We start from the raw sequence: 21028 nt of genomic DNA on the forward strand, positions 1-21028 counted from the left end.
TCATGTGGTTGGTCTGGGGGCTCCCTGCTCCGCTTAACAATGTTATAAATTTCTCAATCATTTATCAGAAATGGGTCGCAGTCCAGATACAGCTATTGCTCAGTCTGTACCAAGACTGCGGTCCACTAATTGGTGTACCCTGTGGTACACACTCACCGACTAGGACCTTGGCAGCTGGGTTGTCCACACCAATGGCTTTAAGGATTGTGGCCCCGTCATTGGTTACCGTCACTGAGCCTTCTTTCCCTCCACCCAGCAAGATCTTATCCTGAGAGGAGAAATGACAGAGGTTAGTCTCCAAGGCTGAGGTTGGAAAGACTCAGCCTGCTGTATACATGAACCAACCAAGCCTTTATTACATCCATCCAAACCCACTGTAAACCCAATGGCTTGTGCTGTGGTAGGTCCAAGCCCACCCTAAGACATTAAATGTGTCTGGGAGAGACTCGGTCAAGTTTTACACGACAGCAGGCACTGAAATGAGGCTTATCTCATGTTATATTATTATATCACATATATATTATTACATGTTAAATTATTCATGAAATGTGTTGTTGACTGTTTTGTTTTTAATTTTATTTTTTGCTATTCTCTCCGTTTTTGTATGTTTTTGGTGGTGTCGTTTTCTTTTGGATATGTGTTTTTTGTGTTGCACTGCTGTGGGCTGGGAGAAAAAAATTTCGTCTCTTTTGTGTATGAAAGTACATGAATGAGATGACAATAAATTAATTCTGATCTCATCCAGTCACACTGCTTTCTCCCCCCGCAGAGACACCGATGCTGCTCTGACAACCCATCCAGCACTTCCCGTTTTAGGCACACTGACGTACCATTCCCTTTGGTCCCAGAGTACTTTTCACCAGGTCACCGATGGCAATGGCTCCCACAAAGGATGACTGGAAGAACGCACGCACGCACACGCACGCACGCACACACACACACACACAGAGTTAACTAAGTTAGGTTTTCATCACGCGCTATTGAAAGTTGAAATGTAAACAATGTAGAGTTTAAAACGTAAATCTCAAAGTTTTGGCAGTAGTTCATCTCTTCATAACACACACACACACAAACTTTCTCTCAACTCTAAAAACACAACTGACAGTCTATCAAATGTCCAACGTGAAGTAATAATAATAATCATTACAAGTGTTGTATGCATTTCAATTGTCTTATACTGCTGATCACATAAACACACAGACACAAACATACCAGTCGAGCTGTTTCCGCCTTTTCCTCGTCTGCTCCTTGTTTGAAGATGTTGACTGGGGCCATTGATAAGGACGCCTACAAGATAGACAATCCAGTTAATAATCTATCATTCAGTCCATCCTGACCACTTGGGTTGTGTGTACAGTATAAACTAACCACTTGGTTTGTGTGTGCAGTATAACCTGACCACATGCGTTGTGTGTGCAGGACAAACTGACCACATGGGTTGTGTGCGCAGTATGAACTGACCACATGGGTTTCGTGTGCAGTATAACCTGACACCATGGGTTGTATGTGCAGGGTAAACTGACCACATGGGTTTTGTGTGCAGTATAACCTGACCACATGGGTTGTGTGTGCAGTAGGAACTGACCACATGGGTTGTGTGTGCAGTATAAACTGACCACATGGGTTGTATGTGCAGGGTAAACTGACCACATGGGTTGTGTGTGCAGTATAACCTGACCAGATGGGTTGTGTGTGCAGTAGGAACTGACCACATGGGTTGTGTGTGCAGTAGGAACTGACCACATGGGTTGTGTGTGCAGTAGGAACTGACCACATGGGTTGTGTGTGCAGTATGAACTGACCACATGGGTTGTGTGCGCAGTATAAACAGCGTGGAACCAAACGCTCATGTTTCTTCACCGATCAGACAAAATTTTTTAATGAGAAACACATCAAACTACCCCGGCCTTTTCAGGGTTTCTGACATGTGTTGTCTTATTAAACAAGAGTAGCAGAATTTAAGATGCATATGAAGTTATATCCACCGGGACACTGACTGAAGGGGGGAACAACAGAACAGACAGGACATATTAATGGTTTCTAACAAATTAGATATTTAGATCATACAATATAATAAAATGATTAATTTCCAAGACCAATAATGTCTCGTGTCTTTGAGATAGTGTCTCTCCAAGAAAACCCGGTGTGTTTAATCTGACATGACTGTCGATAACATTTACTTTCTTACCGTTATCACTTTAGGGAGAAACTGGTTCTGTGCTTAATTTATGCCCGATTCCTACCTGCTGTCTTTCCTGTATGTATGGTGGCACTCAGTTCCCCCCAGGGGATTAATAAAGTATTTCGTATCGTAACTTTCCAGACTTGTAATGACGCAGAACTACAGCCTGACAAAGAATTTGGACAAAGATTTCATCAGGTATCACTTTTATTATCTTTATCAGTGACGACAACGAGCACGCAAACCAAATGTTATTTTATTTCATAGCACTGTTATGTTTAATATCAATTAAAATCACCATACAACACGACCCCTGCCAGAGTGCCCTCTGACTTTAGTTTCAAACAATTCACATCAAATCACCAATCAGACCCCCATTAGTTTCCTATCCTCTGTCAGACAGGGTTGAACCAGTCCAGTCCAGATGAACTGATTCAACCCTCTCTGAGGTTCTTACCTGGATTATTGAGCAACAAGACATGTCTATCCTCTGTCAGAGAAGGTTGAATCAGTTCATCTGGACTGCAGATGAACTGATTCAACCCTCTCTGAGGTTCTTACCTGGATTATTGAGCAACAAGACATGTCTATTCTCTGTCAGAGAAGGTTGAATCAGTTCATCTGGACTGCAGATGAACTTATTCAACCCTCTCTGAGGTTCTTACCTGGATTATTGAGCATCAAGACATGTCTATTCTCTGAGGTTCTCACCTGGGTTATGAAGTATCAAGACATGTCTATCCTCTGTCAGAGAAGGTTGAATCAGCTCATCTGGATTTAAGATGAACTGGTTCAAGCCTCTCTGAGGTTCTCACCTGGGTTATGAAGTATCAAGACATGTCTATCCTCTATCAGAGAAGGTTGAATCAGCTGATCTGGACTCAAGATGAACTGGTTCAAGCCTCTCTGAGGTTCTCACCTGGGTTATGAAGTATTAAGACATGTCTATCCTCTATCAGAGAAGGTTGAATCAGCTCATCTGGACTCAAGATGAACTGGTTCAAGCCTCTCTGAGGTTCTCACCTGGGTTATGAAGTATCAAGACATGTCCATCCTCTGTCAGAGAAGGTTGAACCAGCTCATCTGGACTCAAGATGAACTGGTTCAAGCCTCTCTGAGGTTCTCACCTGGGTTATGAAGTATCAAGACATGTCTATCCTCTATCAGAGAAGGTTGAACCAGCTCATCTGGACTCAAGATGAACTGGTTCAAGCCTCTCTGAGGTTCTCACCTGGGTTATGAAGTATCAAGACATGTCCATCCTCTGTCAGAGAAGGTTGAACCAGCTCATCTGGACTCAAGATGAACTGGTTCAAGCCTCTCTGAGGTTCTCACCTGGGTTATGAAGTATCAAGACATGTCTATCCTCTGGTTTACTGCGCGTCAAACACTGACGTCACACATCTGAGGTTTACTTCCCCGCACGCCGTCCCCAGAGCTCCGCCTCGGTCCTCCTAGAAACCTCTAGAAGTTTCGAACGAAATCTCAAACCCGAACCGGCTGAACGGATCAGATGGACAATTTTAACTCGGCAAAGTAGCCGCTCCGCAGCAGCAACACCACATTTAGCAGCTTCCCATTTCATTCTGAATAAACTGGTGTTCTCTGCAGGAAGAAGCCCGCATCCCCTGCTCCACCCCAAACCACCGCCTAGCTAAGCTGGGACGCTAGCACGCCTCTTAAACCGTGCGACTGGCGGCTAATTATGTACAAGGAACACTGAACTAGGCCGAGTAACAATTGAAAGGAAAACTGAGAAAAGGCAAAAAGCTGCGAGGCTGTGCGGCGGGGAAGTCGTCTGAACCCAGGCGTTTATTTAGCCTGCCTGGCCTGGAGCTCCGCGGCCGCTAGCTCCGCTAACCCCGCTAGCCGGACGGGGGACGCCCATGTGCGTCCTCGCCGGTTAGCATCGGTGGCTACACGAAGGCGACAGACAACACGCCATCTTTACATGTAGAAAGGTATTATCCACCTCGCCGCGGCTTCGTGCCGGAACGGCACGCTGCTCTCGGGATAACTGCTGCGCTAAAGCACAAGGTAGTAACAATAAAGACCTACCATGATTTCTTTTCGGTCAGAGAAGCCGCGCAGGCGCTGAGAGGGGCTGACTAGAAGAGGACGCACTTCCTCCTGCCGCTTCTTCTTCTTCTTCTTCTTCTTCTTCATAGTCCACTTGGTGTTTATTGGCGGTTGGCAAACAACGAATTGGCACATTACCGACACCAGCTGGCTTGGAGTGTGGATCAGAACGTCTATTACTTACACTACCCCCCCCCCCAAAAAAAACCAAACTCAAATCTTAATTACATTAGTTACTCTAAGAAACTGAAACAATATTTTACAGAACTCAGTTGAATTCTTCTGTAGAATATCTACTAAATCAAATAGTACTTCTATTTTCCTGAGGTTTTGAGTCAGGCGCCTTCTCTCTGCCTCCTATTTCTGACAGTATCATAACACGCTCTATCGTTTCTTCTGGCCCACAGTAGTCACATCTGGCTGGATTGTGTCTGCCTGTTGTGAAAAGTGTACTGTTTAGTCCAGTGTGTCCAACTCTGAGTCTTGAAATGATTGTCTCATCTCTGCTGTTCCTTCCTGCACACCTCATTTCTCCCACTTTCTGTTGAACTGTGTAAAACCATCGGCCTTTCCTCTCTTCCTCCCATTGCTTCTGCCACCTTTCCTTCAGTCTGTGCTTAATCATGCTCTTTATTTCTGTCTTGCTTAAAGTAACTACCAAACCAATGTGATCATGCTTTGTAGCCTTCTTTGCAACCTTATCTGCTAACATTTCCCCCAATGCCAATGTGTGCCGGTACCCAGGGAAATGATGCTGTAAGACCCATCATTTGAATTCTACATCATGTTTGTTGTACCTCTATTCAAATGTGCGGTGTGCTGTCTGAACGACTGTATTGTAAACTGGCTAGTGATGAACTTGAGTCTGAACGAATAATTGCTCTAAGTGGCCTTGGTTCTTCTTCTTCTTCTTCTTCTTCTTCTTCTTCTTCTTCTTCTTCTTCTTCTTCTTTTCCTTCTTCTTCTTTGCGGGGACAAATAACGTTTACGGTGCATTACTGCCATCTACTATGCTGGAGTGTGGGCCGGATTCATTAACCCAGTTTCTACTAAAAACTCAAACACGGCTTTATATTTTCCTTGCTCGGTGCTAAATCAGAACTCGAGATTCAATACTCACGCCCCACGTTTCTTTAGTCTCTTCTTTACCTTTTCTCTGTGTTTTAGTACTTCTGGCAGAGACAGGTAACATGGCCAACCGTTTCTTCTCCGAAGTCACATTCACATCCAATCACCAAGCAGACCCCTCGCTAGCTTCCTGTCCTCTGTCGACGGGGACAGGAAGCTAAGTAGGGAAATAAAAGAGCTTCCGGGGGGGCGGGGCGGGGGCCTGCTTCGCTTCCGGTGGGGAAGATGGCGGTGCGAATTCACGTTTGCCGCAGCCTCACCCAGCACCGTCCTTACCGTGTCTTTGTCCACGTTGCGTCTTGGTTCGGTGGCTGGGAGAGCTGGCGCTGGATCGGCTGGGGGAGGCTGGTCTGCCGCACCTTGTGGGCCCAGGGACCACGGCCCTGCCTGGAGCTGCGCCCGAGGAGGAAACGACGAGGGCGGTGTGACAGGACGCGGAAGCGGGGCAGGCTAAGCTAACTGCTAGCCCGTGCAGCTCGGCAGGTCCCGCAGTCCTGTCTTGGACAGTGATGTTTGTTTGTTTGTTTGTTTGTTTGTTTGTTTGTGGATATGTTGGATATGTGTCCTCTTGTAGTTTGGGTGTGTTGTTGTCTTTGTGTTGCACTGCTGTGGGCTGGGGAAACGACAAATAAATGTTCATAATTGCAGACTGCCACATGCGGAGTTGCCGGCCGCTTCTTTTCACCCGACGGTGGGGGGTTTCGCCGGGGGGACGTGGCGTGTGACCCTGACAGCAGGATAAGCGGCTTGGATGATGGATGGACGAATACTTGCTGATTCCTGACATAAATCTGATGGATGTTTCCCTATTAAGTCTACTACTACTACTACTACTACTGATACTACTACCACTACTACTACTCCTACTACTACTACTGATACTAATACCACTACTACTACTGATACTACTACCACTACTACTGTTACTGATACTACTACCACTACTACTACTCCTACTACTACTACTGATACTAATACTACTACTACTGATACTACTACCACTACTACTACTGATACTAATACCACTACTACTACTACTCCTACTATGACTACTGATACTGCTACCACTACTGCTACTACTGATACTAATACCACTACTACTGATACTAATACCACTACTACTATTACTGATACTACTACCACTACTACTACTACTGATACTACTACCACTACTACTGATACTACTACCACTACTGATACTAATACCACTACTACTACTACTGATACTACTACCACTACTACTGATACTAATACCACTACTACTACTACTGATACTAATACCACTACTACTACTGATACTAATACCACTACTACTTCTACTCCTACTACTACTACTGATACTACTACTGATACTAATACCACTACTACTGATACTACTACCACTACTACTACTGATACTAATACCACTACTACTACTACTACTACTGATACTACTACCACTACTACTACTACTACTGATACTAATACCACTACTACTACTACTGATACTACTACTACTACTTTCGGCTGCTCCCGTTAGGGGGCGCCACAGCGGATCATCCGTCTCCATCTCTTCCTGTCCTCTGCATCTTCCTCTGTCATACCAGCCACCTGCATGTCCTCCCTCACCACATCCATAAACCTCCTCTTTGGCCTTCCTCTTCTCCTCTTCCCTGGCAGCTCCATATTCAGCATCCTTCTCCCAGTATACTCAGCATCTCTCCTCCACACATGACCAAACCATCTCCATCTTGTCTCTCTTGCTTTGTCTCCAAACCGTCCAACCTGAGCCGTCCCTCTAATATACTCCTTCCTAATCTTGTCCTTCTTCATCACTCCCAGTGAAAATCTTATCATCTTCATCTCTGCCACCTCCAGCTCCACCTCCTGTCTTTTCATCAGGGCCACTGTCTCCAAACCATACAACATAGCTGGTCTCACCACCATCCTGTAAACCTTCCCTTTAACTCTTGCTGGTACCCTTCTGTCACACATCACTCCTGACACTCTTCTCCACCCACTCCACCCTGCCTGCACTCCCTTCTTCACCTCTCTCCTGCACTCCCCGTTACTTTGGACAGTTGGCCCCAAGTATTTAAACTCAAATGCCTTCGTCACCTCCACTCCTTGCATCCTCACCATTCCACTGTCCTCCCTCTCATTCACGCATAGGTATTCCGTCTTGCTGCTACTGACTTTCATTCCTATTCTCTCCAGTGCATACCTCCACCTCTCCAGGCTCTCCTCAGAGAGAGACTCCTGCCTGATCTCGTCCGTCAACCTGTCCATCACTGTAGCACTCCCGGCTGAATGATGGTTGACTCTTTCACTGGTGGTTTACAGAAATGTATTTGCATTAAACAATGTCCTTTTCTTTCCTTGTCCCTTTCTGCATGGTGAACACACCGTAAGAGCAACAAAAAATAAAGAAAATCCTGACCATCTTTAACATTATGTCAAAATCGCAGAAAAATGTAGCCTTACAATATTGAATATCATCAAAAATAGAATTATCTTTTTAATGTTAAATTAGTTTTTTACAGTTTTAATTTTTTTATATTAAAATCGTGAATTTACACCCTTTTTAACCTTTGACCTTTGACAATTTCTACCAGAACGCTATGAATAATCATATTTAACTTCATGTACCATTCCTTTCAACACAAAAAATACTTAAAGAGAATACACACATTTAGCCTTGACCATATTACTGCAAAACACATGAATAAGCTCAATATATTAGCGGGCAACTTAACAAACTTTATACCTCCTTGTACTGTCTTTCCCTCTTCTCGCTACTGAGCAAGGGCGCTGGCAGCACATGTCATATCAAATCGAATCAGTTTTATTTGTATAGCCCAATATCACAAATTACAAATTTGCCTCAGCGGGCTTAACCCACCCAGTGGGGGGTCAACACCTTCTTTACATTACAACTCTGAAGACGGTTAGTGTTGTCCACAGGTTTAATAGTGCTGGAAGTCGTGAAACTACAAACAAAAACAAAATTCTCAAATTACTCGAATGTCCTCATTCACAGTGTTAGCTTTGCGGGGCCAAACTGGAGAAACATTGAATCGAGAGTTCTCCTAGCTACTCCTATCATCCTCTCCCATGAACCGCCCATGTGAGAAGCATGAGGAGAATGGAAGAGGCTGGAAGAGCCAGGAACAGCGGTTTTCTGCAAGCTCCCGCTTGACAGAAGTTGCATCAATGTTAGACGGGATCTTGAGTTCAGCAGACGCGCTGACAACGTCTTTTTCTCTGTCTGAACGGATGTGCTTCACGGGACCTCTTATAGCAAGAAAATGCCAGAGACCATTAATGAAACTTGATGTATCCAGAGCTTTGGTGACCTCAATGTGGAGGTATCCAGAGCTTTGGTGACCTCAGTGTGGAGGTATCCAGAGCTTTGGTGACCTCAGTGTGGAGGTATCCAGAGATTTGATGACTTCAGTGTAGAGGTATCCAGAGCTTTGGTGACCTCAGTGTGGAGGTATCCAGAGCTTTGGTGACCTCAATGTGGAGGTATCCAGAGCTTTGGTGACCTCAGTGTGGATGTATCAAGAGGTTTGGTGACCTCAGTGTGGAGGTATCCAGAGCTTTGGTGACCTCAGTGTGGATGTATGCAGAGATTTGATGACCTCATTGTGGAGGTATCCAGAGATTTGATGACTTCAGTGTGGAGGTATCCAGAGCTTTGGTGACCTCAGTGTGGAGGTATCCAGAGCTTAGGTGTCCTCAGTGTGGAGGTATCCAGAGCTTTGGTGACCTCAGTGTGGAGGTATCCAGAGATTTGATGACCTCAGTGTGGAGGTATCCAGAGCTTTGGTGACCTCAGTGTGGATGTATCCAGAGATTTGATGACCTCAGTGTGGATGTGTCCAGAGATTTGATGACCTCAGTGTGGAGGTATCCAGAGATTTGGTGACCTCAGTGTGGATGTATCCAGAGATTTGAGGGCCTCAGTGTGGATGTACCCAGAGGTTTGAGGGCCTCAGTGTGGATGTATCCAGAGATTTGAGGACTTCAGTGTAGATGTATCCAGAGATTTGATCACCTCAGTGTGGATGTACCCAGAGATTTGATGACTTCAGTGTGGATGTATCCAGAGATTTGATCACCTCAGTGTGGATGTACCCAAAGGTTTGATGACATCAGTGTGGATGTATCCAGAGATTTGATGACCTCATTGTGGATGTGTCCAGAGATTTGAGGACCTCATTGTGGATGTATCCAGAGATTTGAGGACCTCATTGTGGATGTATCCAGAGATTTGAGGGCCTCAGTGTGGATGTACCCATAGATTTGAGGGCCTCAGTGTGGATGTATCCAGAGATTTGAGGACCTCATTGTGGATGTATTCAGAGATTTGATGACCTCAGTGTGGATGTATCCAGAGATTTGGTGACCTCAGTGTGGATGTACCCATAGATTTGAGGGCCTCAGTGTGGATGTATCCAGAGATTTGAGGACCTCATTGTGGATGTATCCAGAGATTTGAGGGCCTCAGTGTGGATGTATCCAGAGATTTGGTGACCTCAGTGTGGATGTACCCATAGATTTGAGGGCCTCAGTGTGGATGTATCCAGAGATTTGAGGACCTCATTGTGGATGTATCCAGAGATTTGATGACCTCATTGTGGATGTATCCAGAGATTTGAGGACCTCATTGTGGATGTATCCAGAGATTTGAGGGCCTCAGTGTGGATGTATCCAGAGATTTGGTGACCTCAGTGTGGATGTACCCATAGATTTGAGGGCCTCAGTGTGGATGTATCCAGAGATTTGAGGGCCTCAGTGTGGATGTATCCAGAGATTTGATGACCTCAGTGTGGATGTATCCAGAGATTTGGTGACCTCAGTGTGGATGTACCCATAGATTTGAGGGCCTCAGTGTGGATGTATCCAGAGATTTGAGGACCTCATTGTGGATGTACCCATAGATTTGAGGGCCTCAGTGTGGATGTACCCATAGATTTGAGGGCCTCAGTGTGGATGTACCCATAGATTTGAGGGCCTCAGTGTGGGTTGCTCTCACAGCCATACAGGTAAATTACATCCAGATACGGTTAATTACCCTACTTCTGATACCAATGTAGCGAATTCAGGGGGCAGCCGGGAACCGCCGCAGCCGGGATGTGAACCTGGGTCTCTTGCACCACGGGCGACTACATTAACCAGTCAGCTATAGGGTCCGACCTGTTAGCCAAAGGCTAGCAAGTCTACTCATCCGAGGTCATCACACTTCTGGTTTACATGAGCTTTCACATCAGCACTTACAGTGTTTACACAAACACGCCGAGTTTATGTGTTTTGGTAACAAATTCACAGCAATAGATAAAAATGTTATACTTTAATATTTGATTTTGGATTTCTTTGAAAATTAAAAAAATAGCTCATGTTATGAACTCTTCACAGTAGGGAGGACTCTATAGAGCTAGCATTAGCATTCGTTACAAATGTTATGTAACAAAACACATTTCTGTCAGTCTACAAAAGGTAAGACTCTCACACTTTATACATATCCACACACACACACACACACACACACACACATCATCATCATGATCATCATCATCTTCACTGTCATTCTTGACAGCAAAGAAAAAAAGACAGCAGGTAAAAGGTAACCGATGACATCATATATTTACAGAACAACAATTTTAAGTGTTTCACAGTAAAACGTTGTGTGTGTGTGTGTGTGTGTGTGTGTGTGTGTGTGTGTGTGTGTGTGTGTGTGTCTAGTCTGGCCGTCGTTTCTCCCCCCTCCTCCACTCCTCCTCCACGCCTCCTTCTCTCCTCCTCCACTCATCCTCGATTCCTTCTCCTCTCCTCCTCCACTCCTCCTCTTCATCGTGTCCAACAGTGACCAGCGCCTGCGTGGAGTCACATGACTGCTTCTCTGCGTCTTCATCGCACAACGAATCCAATGCGGCTGGCACCGGCCCCGCCCGCCCCGCCCCTACCGGCAGCTTGCAGGGACGTTTGATGAGTGCATCGCGGGCGAGCGGGGTGAAGAGGAGGTAGAGCAGCGGGTTGACGCAGGCCGGCAGTGGAACCAGGAGCAGCAGCACTCCCTTCAGAATATCTGGGCCACCTGCCGGGAGGCGCAGCGGGGAGGAGAAAAGGAGGAACGCCACGAGGAGGTACAGGACACAGTCGGAGAAGAGCAGCCAGGCCACATGACGCGTCAGCACCGCCTCCTCCTCCTCCTCTTCCTCCCTGTGGGGAGTGGAGCCTTTCTCGGCGTGGCAGTACAAGCGTGCGTATGCCGCGGTCATGAGGAGGAAACAGAGAGAGTCGAGGAGAACCAAGGAGATGCAGAACGCCAGGGAGGAGGAGGGGAGGGGCAGACAGAGAGCTGTAGCACCATGTTCCGCCAGCAGGTGGGGCAGCGTTACAGCTAAACCCAACAGGAAACACAGAAAGACAGACAGACGCATCGTGACTGTCTGCGAGGAATGGACTAGAGAGAGAGAGAGAAAGGTAAAGAAGCCGAGTTAGACAGTCATTTGTGTGTGTGTGTGTGTGTGTGTGTGTGTGTGTGTGTGTGTGTGTGTGTGTGTTTTGTCAGTGTGTGTTACCGTGTGTGGTCCAGTCTCACCTGTGTCTCTGTGTTTTTTTCTGTGATGTCGTGGAGCAGCCAGGCTTCGCTCTAGCACCGCCAGGGTTAACAGGAAGAGGCTGGTCTGTGAGGAGAACACACACAGGAAGCCACTGAGGTGGCACAGGAAGCTGTTCTCCCAGCCCACGCCATACCTGAACACACACACACACACACACATTTATTTGGGAGGTCAAAGGTCAGAGCCCAGTGCTCTGATTTTATTCAGTATGTATTAATGAAAGCAGAGCTCCTCTGGATGCTCTAGATCCCTGAACTCCAATAAGTGGCCCGTGGGCCAGGTCCAGCCCGCGAGAGCAGAATGTCTGGGCCATACCAACCCATCGGCACTACCGCACCTGTCATAACATGTAAAATAAAGTGTGTGCTGCTCTACTTTATTTTGACCTCACCCCACATCGTACATCAGGGGTGGCTAACCATGTGCCGTGGAGAGCCCTGTGTCTGCAGGTTTTCATTCCAACCCGACTCCACACCAGGTGGTTTCACTGATACATTCTTCCTCTTTGGTTTAAGGGCTGCTAATCAGTGAAATCACCTGGTGTGGAGTCCGGCTGGCATGAAAACCCGCATACACATGGCTCTCCATGGCACATGGTTAGCCACCCCTGACCTATGCTGTAGCGTGCGTGTAGACGTAAGACGTACTCTGCACTCTCTACCATCCTTGACCAGACAGAGCCGCTCAGCAGCTAAGTCACAGATAATCAATAACTGTCCTAAACCAAGAACACGGCCTGCACGAAAAAGTGGAAAGTCGACCAGGAAAACCGTCAGTTCAGATCTGACTGGACTGATCAGTTTGTTTTCTATTTTCTTATCTTGCATCTTGTGAGTTTTTAGTTATTAGAGTGTGAGTGTCTGCAATAGAACCCAATTTCCCCTTGGGGAGGAATAGAGTATTCTGATTCTGATTCTAAGCAGGTATGGGCTTGGCTAGTACTTGGATGGGAGACCTCCTGGGAAAACTGAGTTGCTGCTGGAAGCGGTGTTGGTGGGCCAGTAGGGGGCAGTCTTCCATCTGGTCCTAATAAAAACAACAAATATCAAATCCCAGTGCTCCAGTACAGTGACGGGGACACTGTGCTGTAGGAGGTGCCGTCCTTCCGATGAGACGTTAAACCGAGGTCCTGACTCACTGTGGCCATTAAAGATCCCATGGCACTTATCACAAAGAGTAGGAGGTCCCCGGTGTCCTGGCAACATTCCCAACCTGGCTCTCTCCATCTGGCCACCTGACCATCCCCCCATGTAATTGGCTCAATGATTCCTCCACCTCAAGCTGATGTGTGGTGAGCGTTCTGGCGCAAAAGGGCTGCTGTGCACCACCCAGGTGGTGCTACACATCAGTGGTGGTTGAAGTGCGTTACCTCCTTCAATGTGAAGCGTTTTGGGTGTCTAGAAAAGCGCTGTATAAATGTAACGATTATATTATAATCATTAATATTACTGTGACGAGACTGGTAAATTTTGTTTGTGAGAGTCCTAGTCTGCACCCTCGCCTTTTCGGGTCATTGCTGGAGGAAACGTCAGTGGAACACAAGGATCTTTTGCTGCATAATGATGTTCACTGGCTGAACAAAGGCTGTGTGTTGGAGAGGGTGTGCAACCTGCACGATGAGCTGTGTCATCTTTATCCAGACTGCAGAGCCAAAACGCCCAAGAATATCAGAGGTTTTTAGTAACAACAAGGTGACGGCATGTGTTATTTTTTTGTGTGACATCATTTCTCATTTAAATCACCTTAATCTGTAATTACAAGGCAAGAAGCCACACTGTTGCAGACATGTATAAGGCGGCTGAAGCTTTCCGGTCAAAGCTGAACCTTTTGGAGAGAGACATTCACAGGAGAAAGTTACACTTTCCACATCTGCAGGAGCACTACGAGAAGAACGAAATGCAGGAGGATGCAGCGATGAAGGATTTCGTCATGAGCCTGGCAGAAAACTTCAAGAACAATTTGAAAGTTCTCCTATAATCTCAGGTGACATCCCCCTCTTCCTGAGATAGTTGTTCTCCATTTTGGCTGATGGCCAGTGGACTGCAGAGGCCAAAAGCCTGGTACCTTCCATAGATGAGACAACGCTTCAGATGAAGGTCTTGGAGATGGGAACATCTGATTTGCTCAAAGTACAACAAGGACGTTGGGGTGAATGACTTTTGGGTCAACATAGTTCTCCAAGCTCGATTCAAAAACAAGAGCGCTGTTAAAATTCTCCTACTCACAATGTTCCCCTCCACCTACATACATATGTGAGTCAAGGTTTTCTTCAACGAACTCGATCAAGAATCAGGAAAGAAACAGACTCTCCAGTGCACATCTTGGCCAGTGCCTCAGGCTTGCCACAACAGAATACAGGCCCAACATCAGAGAGATTGTCTCACTCCATCACTCTCACTTCTCTCACTGATGGTGAATGAACATCCATTTATTTTTGTCCATTTGTCCATAAATAAATGGTTGGTTTTGGACTTATTTTGTTTCAAGAGTACATTTTTTTTCCTTGTGCAACTTTCAACACAGGCTTTGAGAATCCCAGGCCTAAATTACTACTACTACTATAAATACTACTACTACTACCACTATTCCTACCACTACTACTACTTCTACTACTGCTACTAATAATAATAACAACAATAATGATAACAATAATAATAATAATAATAATTGTAATAGCAGGAGCAACAACATCTGCACATAAAACAACTTTTACTGGCACAATGGAAAAAAACCCGGACATGATTTGGCCCTTGGCTTGGCATGCATGACATGATTTGGCCCTTGGCTTGGCATGCATGACATGATTTGGCCCTTGGCTTGGCATGCATGACATGATTTGGCCCTTGGCTTGGCATGCATGACAAGATTTGGCCCTTGGCTTGGCATGCATGACAAGATTTGGCCCTTGGCTTGGCATGCATGACATGATTTGGCCCTTGGCTTGGCATGCATGACATGATTTGGCCCTTGGCTTGGCATGCATGACATGATTTGGCCCTTGGCTTGGCATGCATGACATGATTTGGCGCTTGGCTTGGCATGCATGATATGATTTGGCCCTTGGGGAAAACTAATTGGGGAACCCCGCTCTAGATGGTGGTAAAATAGTGTAATTAACACTTTTCTTCCGCAGGTTGGCACTCCACTTCCTGTCTGATTCTAGCCTCGTACCTCCAGAACCCTCCGAAGGTCCAACCGTCCACTGCTGCCAGCCAGCTGCTCCAAACTCCCATCAGGCCATTCACCAGGGCCAGCAGGCCAATCAGCAGCTTGGTAGGCGTCAACCAGGAAGTTGGGGACAAGAAGATGGACAACATGACCAGGCCGTTGCTGGCCAGTGACAGCACGGCAATAAGCCACACACCCCCACGGATCAGCCAACTGCCGAAAAGGTGGAGACAGGGGCGGAGCGGCCCTGAGGGAGCATTGGTGGGGTTAATATTTCAATTGAAAATACAAACTGATTCATACTGCTCCTGGTGTGGTGTGTGTGTACCTGGTGCAGGGCTACATTGGACAGTGTAATGGCTTTTGGGTTCATCTTCAGACTCCATCAGAAACTCCTCCCACTCCTGATCTGCTGGACAAATGATAAACATCGACACTAAACATCCATAGGAAACACCAGCTGTACACATCAACAGTGAATATCAACTATACACATTATTAATCTACAATAAAAATCAATGGTAAACATCAACATTGACCAGCTGGGTGACCTGTGACCTCTGACCTGCTGGTGATGATGTTCTATTGGTTCACTGTTCAGACTGTCAGAGAGCAGACAGTCTGAAGAAGCTTCAAAACTGAAAATATTCATTCGTTAAAAAGGAAACTCAAATTTGCCAAAGACGAGGGCATGATGATGATGATGATTCCAGGAGGAAGACTTGTTTGTCTGACCCTCTTATTTAGAACTCAGCAGGTCCGACATCGCCCCATCACACACCAATGACAGAAAAATCAATGATGGGAAGGTCAAAGGTCAGAGTCAAGAGAATCAAGACAACAGTGAGTTTCATGTTGACTGACAGCAAGATGGGCGGACACACTTTGTGTTGTTATGACGACAACATTCAACGTTATGACAACACAAAGTAAACAAACCCACCATGGAAGGAGAGGAGGGCGTGGCTCCTGGTGGAGTCATGTCCTCTGGGCGCCTCCTGTCTCTCCCAAGAGGAGCCAGGAGCTCCTCCTCTCTCACAGGAGATGAAAGCACAACACTGGAAGGCATAGGGAAGCTCCATTACCCTGCACACACGCACACACAAGCACGCGGGCACACACACACACACACATACACACACACACACACACACACATCCAGGTGAGTGTGTGTCCAGTGTGTCCAGTGTGTTCAGTGTGTCCAGTGTGTCCAGTGTGTTCAGTGTGTTCAGTGAGTCCAGTGTGTTCAGTGTGTCCTGTGTGTCCAGTGTGTCCAGTGTGTCCTGTGTGTCCAGTGTGTCCAGTGTGTCCTGTGTGTTCAGTGAGTCCAGTGTGTTCAGTGTGTCCTGTGTGTCCAGTGTGTTCAGTGTGTTCAGTGTGTTCAGTGTGTCTACTGTGTCCAGTGTGTCCATTGTGTCCAGTGTGTCCATTGTGTCCAGTGTGTTCAGTGTGTCTAGTGTGTTCAGTGTGTTCAGTGTGTCCTGTGTGTTCAGTGTGTTCAGTGTGTCCAGTGTGTTCAGTGTGTTCAGTGTGTCCAGTGTGTCCATTGTGTCCAGTGAGTCCAGTGTGTCCAGTGTGTTCAGTGTGTCCTGTGTGTCCAGTGTGTTCAGTGTGTCCATTGTGTCCAGTGTGTTCAGTGTGTTCAGTGTGTTCAGTGTGTCCAGTGTGTTCAGTGTGTCCTATGTGTCCAGTGTGTTCAGTGAGTCCTGTGTGTCCAGTGTGTTCAGTGTGTCCAGGAGGGTCATTGTGTCCATTGTGTCCATTGTGTCCAGTGTGTTCAGTGTGTCCAGTGTGTCCAGTGTGTCCAGTGTGTCCATTGTGTTCAGGAGGTCCAGTGTGTCCAGTGTGTCCAGTGTGTTCATTCAGTGTGTCCGGTGTGTTCAGTGGCAGCACATTAAAGGGACCTGCAGGTTGTCATGAGTCTCATTTCTGTTCAGCTGCTCAAATGAAGATAAAACCTCACGGTTCACATTTAAATCTAAACGTGATTATGAAAAACACTCTGTGTGTGTGCGTGTGTGTGTGTGTGTGTGTGTGTGTGTGTGTGTACCTGACTCTCGGCAGTCTCTCTCTCGGGATGGTCTCCATCAGGTGTGTGTTCCCTGCCAGTCTCAGGTGCGACAAACTGTTTAGACCAATCAGAGGCAAAGTTGACAGCTGATTGGATGACAGGTCGCTGGAGACAGAGAGAGAGAGAGTGATCATACAGATGGGCCCAAAACAGTACTGAAGATTTCCAGAAAGCAACTGGCAGCCACGAAATTCAAATACTTTTAGACACCTTTCTGGATACCACATATACTCACAGTAAAGAAGGAGTCAACCTGGCAGTACTAAATATCAATACCATCTTTATAAAAACAGCACAGAAATCACAACTGAAACAGAATAAACCAAAAACCAAACTTAAAAAAGAAGACAGTTGGTTTGACCAAGATTGCAAAAACATCAGAAAAGAACTTGGAGCTTTATCCAGACAGAAACATAGAGACCCAAATAATACAGACATCCGCCTTCTTTACTGTCAAACATTAACACAACACAAACGTATGCTCGGCACAAAAAACCCCCCCCACAGTAAACCTCCAAGCAACTGACACCAATAGAGGAGTCAATCAATATAAATCAGTTCTGGAATAATGAAACAAACTGAAAAAATCCAAACAAGAAGAATTGGCAATACAAGATGGAGAAATATGGACCAATTACTTCCAAATGCTCTTTAAAAAAGTTGAATCAAATACAAACCCTAATCAGGGCCATATAAACAAAAGACTTGAAGAATTAGAATTGGCCATTAAAGAGAACCAGAACCCACTAGACTTCCCTATTACTGAGCAGGAGCTTAAAGACAAAATCGAAAAAGTAAAAACTAAGAAAGCAAATGAGATGCTAAAATGCCTGAGCTCAGAATTTAAATTGGCCATCTCAAAATTGTTTAATTTGGTTCTGAGCGTAGGTTATTTCCCTGACATCTGGACTCTAGGACTAATAACCACAATCTTTAAAAACGGAGATAAATTTGACCCAAATAATTACTGAGGCATTTGTGTGAACAGTAATCTGGGAAAGATTTTTTGTAATATAATAAATTCTAGACTGCTAGACTTCCTTACGAAGCACAATGTCTTGAGTAGAAGCCAAATTGGATTTTTACCAAATTACCACACATCTGATCATATTTACACCCTGCACACCCTAACTGGTAAACACGTAGCCCAAAATAAAAACAAAAATTTTGATTGCTTCATTGATTTCAGAAAAGCTTTCGACTCTATCTGGCACCAAGGATTGTTTTACAAAGTTATTGAAAGTGGTGTAGGGGGTAAAACCTATGACATCATTAAATCAATGTACACAGAAAATAAGTGCGGAATAAAAATTAGTGATAAATGAAGAAGTTTCCTCTCCCAGGAGTGTGGAGTGAGACAGGGATGCTGTTTGAGTCCAACTTTGTTCAACATTTACATCAACGAACTGGCATAAACTCTAGCCCAATCAGCAGCACCCTACACGACTAGCCATCCGACTGGGAGAGAAGAAGACAAACTATCCGTCCTACTGGGAGAGGAGAAGACAAACTGGTCATCCTACTGGGAGAGGAGAAGACAAACTGGCCATCCTACTGGGAGAGGAGAAGACAAACTGGCCATCCTACTGGGAGAGGAGAAGACAAACTATCCATCCTACTGGGAGAGGAGAAGACAAACTATCCATCCTACTGGGAGAGGAGAAGACAAACTATCCATCCTACTGGGAGAGGAGAAGACAAACTATCCGTCCTACTGGGAGAGGAGAAGACAAACTATCCGTCCTACTGGGAGAGGAGAAGACAAACTATCCGTCCTACTGGGAGAGGAGAAGACAAACTGGTCATCCTACTGGGAGAGGAGAAGACAAACTATCCATCCTACTGGGAGAGGAGAAGACAAACTATCCGTCCTACTGGGAGAGGAGAAGACAAACTATCTGCCCTACTGGGAGAGGAGAAGACAAACTGGCCATCCTACTGGGAGAGGAAAAGACAAACTAGCCATCCTACTGGGAGAGAAGAAGAGAAACTAGCCATCCTACTGGGAGAGAAGACAGATTAGCCATCCTACTGGGAGAGGAGAAGACAAACTAGCCATCATATAGTTTGTATGTTATAAAGTGTACTGTACTGTTTTGTACCATCTTGTGCTTTGGCAATACTGTGTAACAGAATATGGTCATGCCAATAAAGCCCTGTTGAAATGAACTGAACTGAATTGAATTGAATTCAGAGAGCGAGAGAGAGAGAGAGACAGACAGACAGACAGACAGACAGACAGACAGACAGACAGACAGAGACAGAGAGACAGAGAGAGAGACAGAGAGAGAGAGACAGAGAGAGAGAGAGAGAGACTTGACCTCGGTTTATCTCAGGGTGAAGTTGGTCATCATGACGGCACTGTGTGACCATCTTGTTTAAACTGCTCTGCAGTTTCACACAGATAACACAAATATACACAAACACATACAAACACCAATAGAGGATGCCCTGCACCAGAGACCTGCACAGACCTACACACAGCTCAGTACGACTGTCTAATTATATACATAGAAAAGCACACTTGCAGCTTGTGTCATGTTGACTCACAGTTTGAGCAGAGCAGGAAGACCAGAGAAAGTGTGTGGAGCCAGGGAGGACAGTTTGTTCCATGACAAATCCCTGCCGAGACACACGGAGACACAATCAGCAGCTAGACGATCAACATTACCCAAACTATTACCTGATGAGGCTGCTGCTGCTGCTGAGGATGAATATGAACATGAATATGAATATGAATATACTGCTAACCTGTCAGGTGTATTTCCTAATAAAGACACACACACAGTAAAAACCGTCTCATTCAGTCCATCATGTGAGGGTTCATCAAATTACTTCAAAATACCACCGGCTGGCCAGCAGCTCTTATGTTAAACCCATCAGGATGAATTAGAGGCCAAATAAAGTTGTTGTATATCACTGTCTCTCTCTCTCTCTCTGTCTGTCTGTCTGTCTCTCTATCTAGCTGTCTCTCTCTGTCAAATTCAAATTCAAATTCAAATGTGCTTTTATTAGCATGACAAATATACATTTGTATTGCAAAGCATTTTCACATAAAGGACAATAAGAATGCACCAATACACAACACATATACACATCAACACGTGCAGTAAAACAACTTACACAGCTATGCCATGGCAACAACATCCTGTGTGAGTGGATATGTGTGAATTTGTCTGTCTCTGCATGTGTGTGTGTGTGTGTGTGTGTGTGTGTGTGTGTGTGTGTGTGTGTGTGTGTGTGTGTGTGTGTGTGTGTGTGTGTGTGTGTGTGTGTGTGTGTGTATGTGTGTGTTGTCCCGGTCCTCCCCGTTGGAGTACGGGGTATCACTCACTGTCCCTCAGACGGTGGCAGGCTAGAACATACTGTGCAGCCCCAGTACAGCTGTCTCTGTGTTCACCTGGTATGTGGGGCAGTTTTTGGGGTTTGGCCGGGCAGTGAATTTGGGGTGTCTCTCCTCACGTTTCTGAAAGTAGTAATGGCGGATTTCCCGGAATGTCTTGCATTCAGCTAAAAAGTGCAGCTCTGTCTCGACAACATTGTCTTCACATTGTTGACAGAAACGTTGGTCTTTTGGCATCCGGGTCTTTCTATGTCTGCCTGTTTCTGTTGCTAGGCGATGCTCACTGAGTCTGTTTCTATGGCGATGCTCACTGAGTCTGTATTTCGTCAGTATGTTTCTCAAATGTGTTTCTTTTATTTGAATGAGGTAATCTGCTAATGTGTCCTCTCTGTCTAGGGCCAAATAGCATTGCATCTGGCTTTGGGATTTTGTTTTAGATTGCCAATATT

General features: G+C 45.7%; 2 protein-coding genes across 2 annotated transcripts in view; both read right to left on the reverse strand.

Annotated features, from left to right (window-relative positions):
* The window catches only part of cct2 (chaperonin containing TCP1, subunit 2 (beta)), a 28490-nt gene extending 24174 nt beyond the window's left edge, over positions 1-4316 (reverse strand). Inside the window, exons 1-4 of the mRNA XM_056276044.1 lie at positions 4241-4316; positions 1213-1287; positions 831-896; positions 157-268 (exon numbers count right to left, since the gene is read on the reverse strand). Coding sequence (XP_056132019.1) covers positions 157-268; positions 831-896; positions 1213-1287; positions 4241-4243 — 256 coding nt within the window. The 5' untranslated portion in view covers positions 4244-4316. The remainder of the gene's footprint in view (positions 1-156; positions 269-830; positions 897-1212; positions 1288-4240) is intronic.
* A 6796-nt stretch (positions 4317-11112) lies between these two features.
* The window catches only part of LOC130109021 (leucine-rich repeat-containing G-protein coupled receptor 5-like), a 77408-nt gene continuing 67492 nt past the window's right edge, over positions 11113-21028 (reverse strand). Inside the window, exons 12-18 of the mRNA XM_056275723.1 lie at positions 19787-19858; positions 17216-17341; positions 16109-16251; positions 15494-15574; positions 15169-15412; positions 11976-12130; positions 11113-11837 (exon numbers count right to left, since the gene is read on the reverse strand). Coding sequence (XP_056131698.1) covers positions 11113-11837; positions 11976-12130; positions 15169-15412; positions 15494-15574; positions 16109-16251; positions 17216-17341; positions 19787-19858 — 1546 coding nt within the window. The remainder of the gene's footprint in view (positions 11838-11975; positions 12131-15168; positions 15413-15493; positions 15575-16108; positions 16252-17215; positions 17342-19786; positions 19859-21028) is intronic.

This window comes from Lampris incognitus, chromosome 3, assembly GCF_029633865.1.
Source record: "Lampris incognitus isolate fLamInc1 chromosome 3, fLamInc1.hap2, whole genome shotgun sequence".
Taxonomy (NCBI): Eukaryota; Metazoa; Chordata; class Actinopteri; order Lampriformes; family Lampridae; genus Lampris; species Lampris incognitus.